The sequence below is a fragment of the Gadus morhua genome, chromosome 1 (genome assembly GCF_902167405.1).
Source record: "Gadus morhua chromosome 1, gadMor3.0, whole genome shotgun sequence".
Classification (NCBI taxonomy): Eukaryota; Metazoa; Chordata; class Actinopteri; order Gadiformes; family Gadidae; genus Gadus; species Gadus morhua.
The window spans coordinates 30,424,907-30,436,970 of NC_044048.1; the positions used below are offsets into that span (position 1 = coordinate 30,424,907).

Sequence of the window (12,064 nt, forward strand, 5' to 3'; positions counted from 1 at the left end):
GAGTGTTGTCCTCGTTGATCTTCTCAAAGAGGTCCTCGCAGAGCTGGGGGCGGAGACGGGGAGCAGCCAGGGAGAGAGGGACACAGAGGAGAGAACCAGGAGGATCAATGGAGAAATAACCCATCACAGGACTGCTTCGACAAGGAGGTCTGTGGGTAGTATTACTTTACCGCAGTCTTCAACTATATCTTTGAAGGCTAACAGATACACTAACAAGAAATACCATAGTTACCGTAAGTAGCGACTTGGGCCTAAAAAAAAAAAAAGTTTGGTTCCTGTTGGTTGTCAGTTGAGGTCAGGGGAAGGTTGGGAATTTATTTTATTTTTTTATTTTATTTTTTCCAGCGGCAGCGAATGATAGGTATGTTGTTATCATTTAAAAACGATCCTTGTACCGAATGAAGAGGTCCTGTACAAAAACGTAATTATAGTTTGCATCTAAACATTATTATTATTATTTTTTTTTTTCAAGATCATAAAATAATTTGGGTCGCACATCAATTGAAAGGGTCGGTCGGATCCGTAACCAAACAATTTTTTTTTTTAGGCCTGGTCAACTATATTCTAGAGCTGTCAAGCGATTAAAATATTTAATCGTGATTAATCGCATTAATGTCATAGTTAACTCTAATTAATCGCAAATTATTTTTCTATGCTAGATATCCCTTGATTTTTTTGTCCCATAATTGTTCTCATTTTAATTCTCTTATCAACATGGTGAAGTGCATCGGCTTGCCTTGTGCAAATTATTTTTTATTGATAACAACATTGCCATATACACTTATCAAAACAGGACGATACAAAAAAAGAGCCTATAGTGTAGTGCAATTAAACGACTGCTTTGAAAAAATGTCATTTAAACATAGCAGTCAGGCTACTGCTTCTTTGTTTTGAGCCAAAGAAAAAAAAAAAGTTTTATTTTTTTTTTTATAAAATAATTGCGTTAATCGCGCGATAAAAAATTTAACGCTGTTAAATTTGGTTTGCATGACCGCCGTTAATAACGCGTTTAACTGACAGCTCTACTATATTCTAATTATATGGTTTGATATAAAACAAAAAATATTTTTGGGAATAAGAAGAAGGATAATGTTTCCAAAGCACTGATGAAGTCCATCAAACAGTACAATACCAGTAGGAACTGCCACGATACTAAAATATTTCCAGAATAAAACAAGAGGTGTATGGATTACAGTAGGCAGGTTTCCTCAGCATACACCAAAGCCTTGAGATGTCTAGGTTGGACGGTCATCCAAACGATTTAATGATGCGTTTATGTCCTTTCACCGGACAGCCCAGCACCCGGGTCCGTCTCCGATCCGTCTGGTGCTATCAAGGCGGGGCTCAGAGGCTTGGGGAACGTACCATGGGGATAATGCCTTCCTGCCCCTCCTCCTGCTTGCCCATCATGGTGTAGGACTTCCCAGACCCCGTCTGGCCGTAGGCGAAGATGCAGACGTTGTAGCCCTCGAAGGCGTGCTGCAGCATCTCCTTCCCGATGTCATTGTACACGAGGTTCTGTGACGAGAAAGCTGGATCCTCTGGCTGCAGGAGACAGGAGAAAAAACATCAACTCCTGACCCATTGGTTCTTTGTCCGTATTACAAACATTTGTATATTTTTTCTGTAAAGAGCATCATTGCAGCTTTTATATTAAGTATGTATATTTATGAACTCACTGTAGTGTGTGACCAGTAGGAGTAATCAAAGCTGAAGTTCTTTGCTGGTTCCTTGGGGAATTTAGGGTTTGAAATGGCTGTTGGGAAGAAACAAAACACATGAGATACTTCTTGCTTCACTGGAGTCAGTAAACATAAATATGCATCGACCTTTATTGGATTTTTACAATATGGTTCAAGGCATTTTTCATTCATTCATTATAATGAAACAAATACTTGGAATATGGAATATAAATCAGTATCCAAGAACCATTCGAAGGAAAAGGGTGCTGTGGTGAAGCCACATGACAGGCCATGACAGACTACTGGCACTGGGGGTCGATGGAGAAGTGAAACCGTTTCAGCCCTCCCCAACCCAAGGTTCTGTTCCTCATAGATTACTTTATCTTGGAGCTCATGTCGTGATCCATAACGGGAAGAGAGATCCTGTCAAAACAGAGCCAGTGGTATTGCACACAGCACACTTCTGAAGGCCTCCCATCAGCTGTTGCTCCCATGTTCCAGACATGATGAGGAGGACACATGACTCCTCCCCGCCCGGCCATTCCCCACGGCCACACAGACATGTCCTAATGAACAAGAATCTGGAGCCATGTCTGGCATCTCGCCCCCAGCAGAAACAAATGTCCAGGCCTTCCCCACAATCAGAGAGCTAAGCCTCTGCACTGGATTGGACTGTGTCGTGTGTGTGTGTGTGTGTGCGACTGCGTGTGTGCGACTGTATGTGCGTCTTTGTGTGTCTGCCTGGGCGTGTGTGTGACGGGGTAGCGGGGGTCATTCATAAGAATGCACGGGGGGATATTTCTAGATATTAGAGCCCCAGTTGTTGCCAGAGCCCCCCTCTCCCCCCTCCCCTCGACAGACCCGGCCCGACTTGGCAGGTCTGCTGCACGTCTGGGCCAGGGAATTAATTGACGGCTGGTCAGACAAACACACCTCCGCCATCACAGAGGGGGGGCGAGGGGGAGGAAGTGAGGAGCAGAGAGGGGAGGGGGGGAGAGACAGAGTGGAAAAATGAACCGACTGGACTAGCGGCCTAGCAACGGCACAAACAGACGAGCAACACAATCCGAAAGCAGCCGGCCGGGAAAAACCCGCCGCTCAGCGTTCAGCTTTAGATCACTGCGGTGCGTTCAGGTCACTGTGGTGCGTTCAGGTCACTGCGGTGCGTTCAGATCAGTGCGGTGCGTTCAGGTCACTGCGGTGCGTTCAGATCACTGCGGTGCGTTCAGGTCACTGCGGTGCGTTCAGGTCACTGCGGTGCGTTCAGGGCTCAGATCAGTGTGGTGCGTTCAGGTCACTGCGGTGCGTTCAGGTCACTGTGGTGCGTTCAGGGCTCAGATCAGTGCGGTGCGTTCAGATCACAGCGGTGCGTTTAGGGTTCAGATCACCGTGGTGCGTTCAGATCACCGAGGTGCGTTCAGGGCTCAGATCAGTGCGGTGCGTTCAGATCACGCGGTGCGTTAAGATCACTGCGGTGCGTTCACAGCCTTTCATTCTCTGGATCTAATTGCCAACCTGGGCCACAGAGCAGTAAGCAGCACTTGCACATGCAAATGGCCAATTTTGTAAATTGGCAAATAGAAAAAGGGCAGGTCTGGCTCCTTGAGCTGATAGTGCTTGAGAGCCCCTTTCACACGCACGCACGCACGCACGCACGCACGCACGCACGCCGAGCCTGGAGATACCTTCGGCGCGCTTCAGCCGGCCGATCAATAATGCAGCGAGGGGGGGGGGGGGGGGAGCTTACAGAAGAGCACAGAGTGTCCTCAGCCACCGGCGGCAGCAGCACCGCTGCCTCGACCCGGAGGAAAACAAACGAAGAGAACCAACGGCAGAGTGACACTGCATTGAAACTCAAGACGAGCAGCGGCTCAGGTAGGAGAGCCGCCGCCTACCTCCGGGGGGGGGGGGGGGGGGGGGGGGGGGGGGGGGCCGTCTGCCCTTCACCAGCAGGTGAGACGTCCGCAGGAAGACAGCGGCTTCCATTTTGGGCCATGAAAGTGGAGGAGGCGGCGGGGGGGAGAGGGGGCTAAATAAAGGCCCGTCTCACCTTTGACCGCCCCCCAGGGGGAAACCGGAGCCACAGGGGCCGAGAAGAGGCGGTGAGGGAGGGGGGTAGGGTTACCAATACCCTTATCGCCCTTCTCCTGGAACAATCCCCGACCGCTATGACAGACGGGGGAGATGTGGGGGCCGTGTGCCCGTCTCCCTGCGGGGGCTCATGGGGGGAGGACAGGGGGGTGAGGGGGGGGCACGGCATGGGGGCCAGGGGAGTACCTCACGCTGGGGTCACTCCGAAGGCCTGGAACCGCCAGGGGGGAGGAATGACAACAAAAGACCCAGGAAGGCGACCCAGAGCGGAGGTGAGGGTGAATTAGTGAACGGGTGAATTTTGTGTGTTGGTCGTCCACCGTTGGGCTCTCTGGAGAACCGGGCGTGGCGAGCACAAGGACGGGCTTTATGTAGGGGGTTAAAATCAACATGGGTTCTAGTCGGTAGGCATATGAGAGAGACAGAGACAGAGAGAGACACAGAGACAGAGAGAGACACAGAGACAGAGACAGACACAGAGACAGAGAGAGAGACAGAGACAGAGAGAGAGACAGAGAGAGAGAGAGACAGAGGGAGACAGAAAGACACAGAGACAGAGACAGAAAGAGAGACACAGAGACAGAGAGAGACAGAGAGAGAGACAGAGACAGAGAGAGACACAGAGACAGAGAGAGAGACAGAGACAGAGAGAGACAGAGAGAGAGACAGAGAGAGAACGAAGGAGAGAGGGACAGAAAGAGAGACACAGAGAGAGAGAGAGAGAGAGAGAGAGAGAGAGAGAGACACAGAGACAGAGAGAGAGAGAGAGAGAGAGACACAGAGACAGAGAGAGAGAGAGAGAGAGAGAGAGAGAGAGAGAGAGAGAGAGAGAGAGAGAGAGAGACACAGAGACAGAGACAGAAAGAGAGACACAGAGAGAGTGAGACACAGAGAGAGAGAGAGAGAGAGACAGAGAGAGACACAGAGACAGAGAGAGACACAGAGACAGAGAGAGAGACAGAGAAAGACAGAAAGAGAACGACGGAGAGAGAGACAGAGAGAGACAGAGACAGAGACAGAGACAGAGACAGAGAGAGAGACAGAGACAGAGAGAGACACAGAGACAGAGAGAGACACAGAGACAGAGACAGAGAGAGAGAGAGAGACAGAGACAGACACAGAGACAGAGAGAGAGAGAGAGAGAGAGGGAGACAGAGAGACACAGAGACAGAGAGAGACAGAGAGAGAACGAAGGAGAGAGGGACAGAAAGAGAGACAGAGAGAGAGAGAGAGAGAGACACACAGAGACAGAGACAGAGACAGAGAGAGAGAGAGAGACACAGAGAGAGAGAGACAGAGACAGAGACAGACACAGAGACAGAGAGAGAGACAGAGAGAGAGAGAGAGAGAGAGAGAGAGAGAGAGAGAGAGAGAGAGAGACACAGAGACAGAGACAGAAAGAGAGACACAGAGAGAGAGAGACACAGAGAGAGAGACACACAGAGAGAGAGACACACAGAGAGACAGAGACAGAGAGACAGAGAGATGGAGACGAGTGGAGCAGCAGTGTTAAGGTTTAATCAGAGAAAGGCCCCCCCCACCCCACCATCATGGCGGCGGTGGTGATTCATGCTCTCGACGCAGCAACATGCCCGCCCCCTCCAGAAGACAGAGCTGAACTCCGGCCCATCTGCTCCCGCTCGTGCGTCATCTGAACAAACCGCGGATTTCTATTAGAAAAACTAACTAATGTGGGGAGGAGGCAAGGACGCGAAAAGAGAAAACTGGAGCTAAAAATAGAAACAGGAACAATCCTGGTTATGTGTTCAGCGGTGAGAGGCTGGAACGGGGGTCTGTGGAAGCACCGCCACAAGTCACTGCTTTTCAAGGTGGATAAAGCAGGAATAAAACGCCAGCTTTGACACCAAACACTCCATCTTTGATGAGGACAGGTGTCTTCAAACCCTGGCGAGTGACGCAGGGCGGCTGAAGGAAACAGTCCGTCGCCCAGCATGAGTCACCGGTCCTAATTATCAGTCATTCAATATATCTGACGCCTGCTTCCGATATTAAGACCCCCCCCCCTCCCCTCCCCCTCCCAGGAGCAGCTCATACCAGCGGGGGCTAGATCACTACTCAAACATAGACGCAGCTCATCAGACGCTGACGGCAATCAGAGAGCCTGCGTTTGTTTGTCCGCTCAGAGGAAACACGCGATGCAGAGTCAGAGCGCGACAGAGTTAAAATGGCAGACGTGTCTCCACTGCCTAATGAACTGAGTTGTCATCACTCTGGCCTTCCTAGCCATAGCAACAGGTATGGGAACGGATTCTGGTTGCCATACCAACCCCCACACTCACACGAAGAGGGAAGGATGCTGAAGCATATTGCGAATGGCTTTCTCTCTCTCTTTTTTTTTTTTCATCTTTGGCTTTTCCATTTTCTTTCCTTTTTCTTTGGGTATTATCCAGCTGGTAACTTAAATCCTGGTTTAACCACAATTATATTTCAATTGTGATTTTCTTCCAAAGAGTAAGCTATGTATATGGGTCCAAATCTTTTAAAACTGACTGAACATGCAATAAGCACACTGTGGAAAGTAGTAGGATTTGTTCCTAAGACATTAAGCTGCTTATCATGACAGACTCCATAGGCGCCATCAGGAACAACTCCTGGTGCGCTCAAAGAAGCCTGAGCAACGGTTGTGTTTCAAGGAGTCAGGAACAGACATAAAATGTCCCCAAATCCCAGACAGCAGTGAACCGTCACAGAACATGACCAATCACGGAGGAGAAGCATGTCAGCGGGAGATACCATCATCTATCAACAGAGGGGGGGGCTCATCTGGACAGAACCATTTCCATAAAACACCAAAGGCTGGTACCGTGTGGACGGGGGATGTACCAGGTCATGAGGGGCTGTGCTTTAATGGGCTGTTTACTCCAGCTCGATAGCACTAGAGGCCTGCATCAACACATCGCCCTGCCTCCTGAAGCCTGAGGCAGCAGCCCAGCGGTGGACCCCCTGGGGGGGCTCTATTTCAGGGTTGGGGGGATAGCGTTAACTAACCACATCCTGCTGTCACCTAAAGAGCATCGCCCAGCCGGAGGTCGCCAGCCGAGGCTCCCGCACCAAAGCTCTCCCAAAAAAGATAAGCCAGAGCTTCTAGTTCAAACGAGGCGGTCGGCCTGGCCCAGTAATTAGGCTGCACACACACCCTCACCCCCACCCTCACCCCCACCCCCACCCTCACCCACACCCACACCCGCAGTGTCTGAGCACGCCCTCCCTCTCTTCCTATGTTCGTCCCGATCGGTACGGCGCCGGTGGGGCCTTCGTCTCCTCAGACAGAAGCAGAGGGAATCCAATCAACGCGCTCTGAGAATGAAACAGATGCCCGGGTTTGCGTGAGAAAAGAAAAACAGGGAAATGAGGGGAAACAGTCTCGGTGAAGTCTCCCATTACCATATGCGCCTCTTCCTGGGGGCCCTGTCACGGCCTCCCTGGGGCCTGTGTGCTGAGGAACAGCAGTGTGATGCTAGCGCTTTGCTAAACCACCCGGAGGGTGTGCCTAGCACCAACACGTAGGCTGAGGAATGCAGCGCTGGGACGGCTGAGCGGTGACAGCAGCAGCAGCCGAGGAAGAGGAGGCTAGAGTCTGCAGCGGAGGAACGGCTGAATGCACGTGGTGCTCAGGGTGTGTCTGCACGGTCCACACAGCTTCCACCACTCCAACCACACCAAACGCATCTCCAGCCTGGAACCCTTTCCATACGGCGTCCGGGTCCGTCCCGGGGAGGGGACAGCGTCGCACCAACTCGGGCTAAACCCCTCGTGGCAGTTCATTGGGTATAAACATTAAATGATAGTGGGAAGCCTTGGAGAGTAGCACAACTGACTCTGTGTTGACTTTGTTGAAGCAAAAATGTTTAAGGACAAAAGCCCTGGTGAGGAGTTTGTCAGTTCTCCCCCCGAGCTTCAGGAGTTCAGAATTCACGCTTAGCAGAAGCCTCACACTTTAACACTTTTATTCATATAAAAAGCGTCCCCTTTTGATTCTGTTTCTCAGCTCAAAGTCGACACTCCTGAGGACCTGGAACCCCCAGAGGAGGGAGGTGGCGGTGGGAAACCCACAGAGGAAGCCTTGCAAACGTCTCCTCTGGAGGGAGATCACATCATCATTCTCTTTATCTTAAACACACAGGAAGAGCCCAGAACAATGCTCTGACCGGGGGGGCTGCAGGGCCTCCAGCAGTACCCATGAGGTCATCTGTTGTGATAAACCCGCTGCAGCCCGGTGCCTTTGTCTCACACAATACGTCCCTCTGACCGGCCTGGGCTCTGCGTACGCCCCGGCCTCCGCGACCGGGGAAGGGGCCCAGCGCAGCGCGGCGGCGCTAAAAGAGCTAGCATCGGCGTGGGTTAAGCGAGTATCTCGGAGTAGGAGGGATATTGGTGATATTACAAAAAGGTTTTCTTCCAATTTCATTGGAATACATTCCTGATAGCAAATCGGCATTAAGGAGCAAGACCAACGGAAAACTAAAATGTGAAATGTAAGAGCCTCAGAGCTGGACGGTGGCTAGCGCCACTCGGGATGAAGTTACCGAGGTAACCCCCCCATGATGCTGTACCCCCCCCCCCCCCAGCACTCCATGAAAGACTTTTTAGCGCGGGAGCAATAAACGTCTGCAAAACATTTTAAACATGTCTTGCTTAGTTGGCTTTAGCTGCGTTGGCCGGAGTTGAAGGCTAGGTGGGCCGTCTCTCCCTGCGCCGGGGGGGGGGGGGCGCGGGCCGCTGCCAGCTGTACTGCGGTCTATTTATACTGAGCAGATGGAGCTGGGCCTGCCTGCCGACAGACCAGCAGCGACAGGAAGGAACGGGCAGATTCCAGCCACACAACCTCTCCACCGCACACGCCCGGACCACGTCCCCCCGTCCTCACGCTCACAGCTACTAGCTACTAGCTGGATAGATAGCTACCAGCTAGCTGGAAAGATAGCTACCAGGTAGCTGGATAGAAAGCTACTAGCTAGCTGGATAGATAGCTACCAGCTAGCTGGATAGATAGCTACCAGCTAGCTGGATATAGAGCTACTAGCTGGATAGATAGCTACCAGCTAGCTGGATAGATAGCCATCAGCTAGCTGGATAGATAGCCATCAGCTAGCTGGATAGATAGCTACCAGCTAGCTGGATAGATAGCTACCAGCTAGCTGGATAGATAGCTACTAGCTAGCAGGATATATAGCTACCAGCTAGCTGGATAGATAGCTACCAGCTAGCTGGATAGATAGCTACCAGGATAGATAGCTACCAGCTAGCTGGATAGATAGCTACCAGCTAGCTGGATAGATAGCTACCAGCTAGCTGGATAGATAGCTACCAGCTAGCTGGATATAGAGCTACTAGCTGGATAGATAGCTACCAGCTAGCTGGATAGATAGCTACCAGCTAGCTGGATAGATAGCTACTAGCTAGCTGGATAGAAAGCTACTAGCTGGATAGATAGCTACCAGCTAGCTGGATAGATAGCTACTAGCTAAATAGATAGCTACCAGCTAGCTGGATAGATAGCTACTAGCTGGTTAGAAAGCTACTAGCTGGATAGATAGCTGCTAGCTAGCTGGATAGATAGCTACTAGCGGATATATAGCTACTTGCTAGCTGGATAGAGAGCAACTAGTTAGCACACCGACTGCCCTTCTGTTAATAGCAGCTCAGGCAGGCAGACATGTTGAGGCCGGGCCGACAGCACTGGGCCCCGTTCACCTGGCGGCCATCTCAACACTAGCTGGGTGAGGGGAACTATTCCCTCACTCAGTTCCCCCACGCCGCTAGTGTTTAGAACCAAGATGGCCGCAAGGTAAATAAGGCTAATAGAGACGCTTCTAGAAGCCAACAGAGAAGAGGAAACAATACATGCTAACCCAGCAGGGCTCCATTCAGGGGCCAAACAAAACCCAGCGCGTCCCACACTGCTAACAAAGAGAAGCGCTAGGGGCCGCGGCCAGGTGACGACACGCAGGGATAAACCAAATGCCCCGGGCTCGTCTGGATGACTTTAAAGATTATCCCCAACCTAGTTTGGAGGCGGCCGCGCAGCAGAGTCTCCTGCTCCAGTTGGGATAACTTTGTTCCATGTCTAACTTGTGAGTGTCTTTGGACGCAGCACCTGCAGAACGACTCAATGTGATCTAGTTAGGACTGCAACTGGAGCGTGTGTGAGCTCCCCATAAGGAGGCCTATAGGTTACCCTGGATATGACAGGAACCCCCCCCTCCTCGCTGGACACGGGCGGTGGTGTTACACTGTCTCGCAGGTGCAGGCTTAAAGGTCAAGGGTCGTTCCAAACACATCACGTCTCCCAGTGGGTCGTCTGACGGTCGTACGACCGCCCGCCAGCGGAGAAAACACACTAAGATACATACTAACATTAGATTAAATCAAGCTCTGACTTGGCTTTAATAAACCTTCATTTGAACATTCATTTCAGAAGGTTGTCAGTGTCAAAAGACAATCTGAGAAGGGGCCGTTTGACCCTCTCTCCTTCGGTCGTTGAGTGTCCTTCTATAACGTCCCAGCTCCTGGGAGAGAGTCCCAGCTGAGGCAGAGGCTGTCCCACCACACTGAGGCCCGAGGCCGAGGCAGGAGGCCCAGGTCGAGGCTGAACAAGAATCAGAAGCCTCTTTAAATTACATCGCAATGGTACGAAAATGACTGGAAATATTGCTAATATTACTGCTCATCGTGAAACCAGTTGAGCCTTTCCATATTTTCGTAAAAACAGGAGATGCTAACTAAATAAACCATGGCAGAAACGTCCAGATTATTAATAGTCTGAAACAAGCCAATTAATTAGGATTTTATCCTGAAGATGATAAGTTGACCAAAGTTTTCAGCAAAACAGAACCCTGGCGATCGCTCTTCATCAGGGCTCGTGTGAGGAAGACCGCTGGCAGCGGGTCACTCCGGACAGAGGTGGGCTGTGTGGACAGTCGACGTACAAACGGCCCCCGGACCCATTATCAGTGGACCAAGGGCCCCTGGCCCCAGAACCACCACCACCACCACCACCACCACCACCACCACCACAACCCCAGTGTCTCCTTAAGGGCCCCTGGCCCCAGAACCACCACCACCACCACCACCACAACCCCAGTGTCTCCTTAAGGGCCCCTGGCCCCAGAACCACCACCACCACCACCTCCACCCCAGGGTCTCTTTAAGGGCCGCTGGCTCCATGCAACACTTCCGACCCCAACCTACTCCACCCAGGATTCATGCTAGCATCAGGAACACCACTGAGAGCTAGTGGCAAGGCACCAAGGCGGTGCCAGACACCACGGGCACTCTGCAGAGGGGAGGGGACACTTGACGTATGTGAGAACAGTCAAAGATAATTAAATTAGAAGCCTGGTTGTGGTAGCGACCCTCAACCCTGCGAACACTCATTATCCTGCATCTTCTGTACCAGATGGATACGTGTGTGTGTGTGTGTGTGTGTGTGTGTGTGTGTGTGTGTGTGTGTGTGTGTGTGTGTGTGTGTGTGTGTGTGTGTGTGTGTGTGTGTGTGTGTGTGTGTGTGTGTGTGTGTGTGTGTGTGTGAGAATGACAGCTCTAACAAGCAAACAAATCCGAGAGCAGATATGGGCGTTCTTCCAACTTATTAATTAACTCTAACTCTTAATAATATTAAAACAGGGTGGCAGACACCCTGCTTGGCCACAGTCTGCCGTTGTTTGATGAGACGTACAGAGCCAGCGCAGCCCTCATGCTCAGACGCCCGTGCCTGGACTACCAAGTCCGACTCCCCCACTCTACCTTTCTCTCCCCCCCCCCCCCCTCTCTCTCTCTTACCCGGGCCACTGAGTTCAGGGCTTCAGTCTGCTGGAGGAAAGGAGGATTTAGTAGGAGAGCTGTGTGGACCTGGAGATCTTTGAACACATTTGGACTGTTCACAGAGGCTGGGAAAGGGCAGCCATTTGCCCTGTCTGCATCAGCACCGGAGGCTCTGAAGAGATGTGAGAGGACGAGAGAGAGAGGACGAGAGAGAGAGAGGAAGAGAGAGAGAGAGAGAGAGAGAGAGAGAGAGAGAGAGAGAGAGAGAGAGAGAGAGAGAGAGAGAGAGAGAGAGAGAGAGAGAGAGAGAGAGAGAGAGAGAGAGAGAGAGAGAGAGAGAGAGAGAGGGCGAGAGCGAGAGAGAAGAGGAGATAGAGAGGGCGAGAGCGAGAGAGAGAGAGAGGGCGAGGGCGAGGGCGAGAGAGAGAGAGAGAGAGAGAGGGAGAGAGAGGAGAAGATAGAGAGACAGAGAGCGCGCGCCTTGGAGCGCCCTGAGCCCTCGGCAC

At 51.6% G+C, this 12,064-nt stretch overlaps 1 protein-coding gene across 19 annotated transcripts in view; it reads right to left on the reverse strand.

The window, feature by feature from the left end:
- kif1b (kinesin family member 1B) overlaps positions 1-12,064 on the reverse strand; it is a 79,381-nt gene that overhangs the window by 57,352 nt on the left and 9,965 nt on the right. For all 19 annotated transcript variants that reach the window (XM_030358421.1, XM_030358458.1, XM_030358468.1 and 16 more), the window contains exons 3-5: positions 1,680-1,756; positions 1,366-1,545; positions 1-43 (exon numbers count right to left, since the gene is read on the reverse strand). The exon at positions 1-43 is cut by the window's left edge and continues 26 nt beyond it. In XM_030358421.1, the coding sequence (XP_030214281.1) occupies positions 1-43; positions 1,366-1,545; positions 1,680-1,756 (300 nt within the window). The remainder of the gene's footprint in view (positions 44-1,365; positions 1,546-1,679; positions 1,757-12,064) is intronic.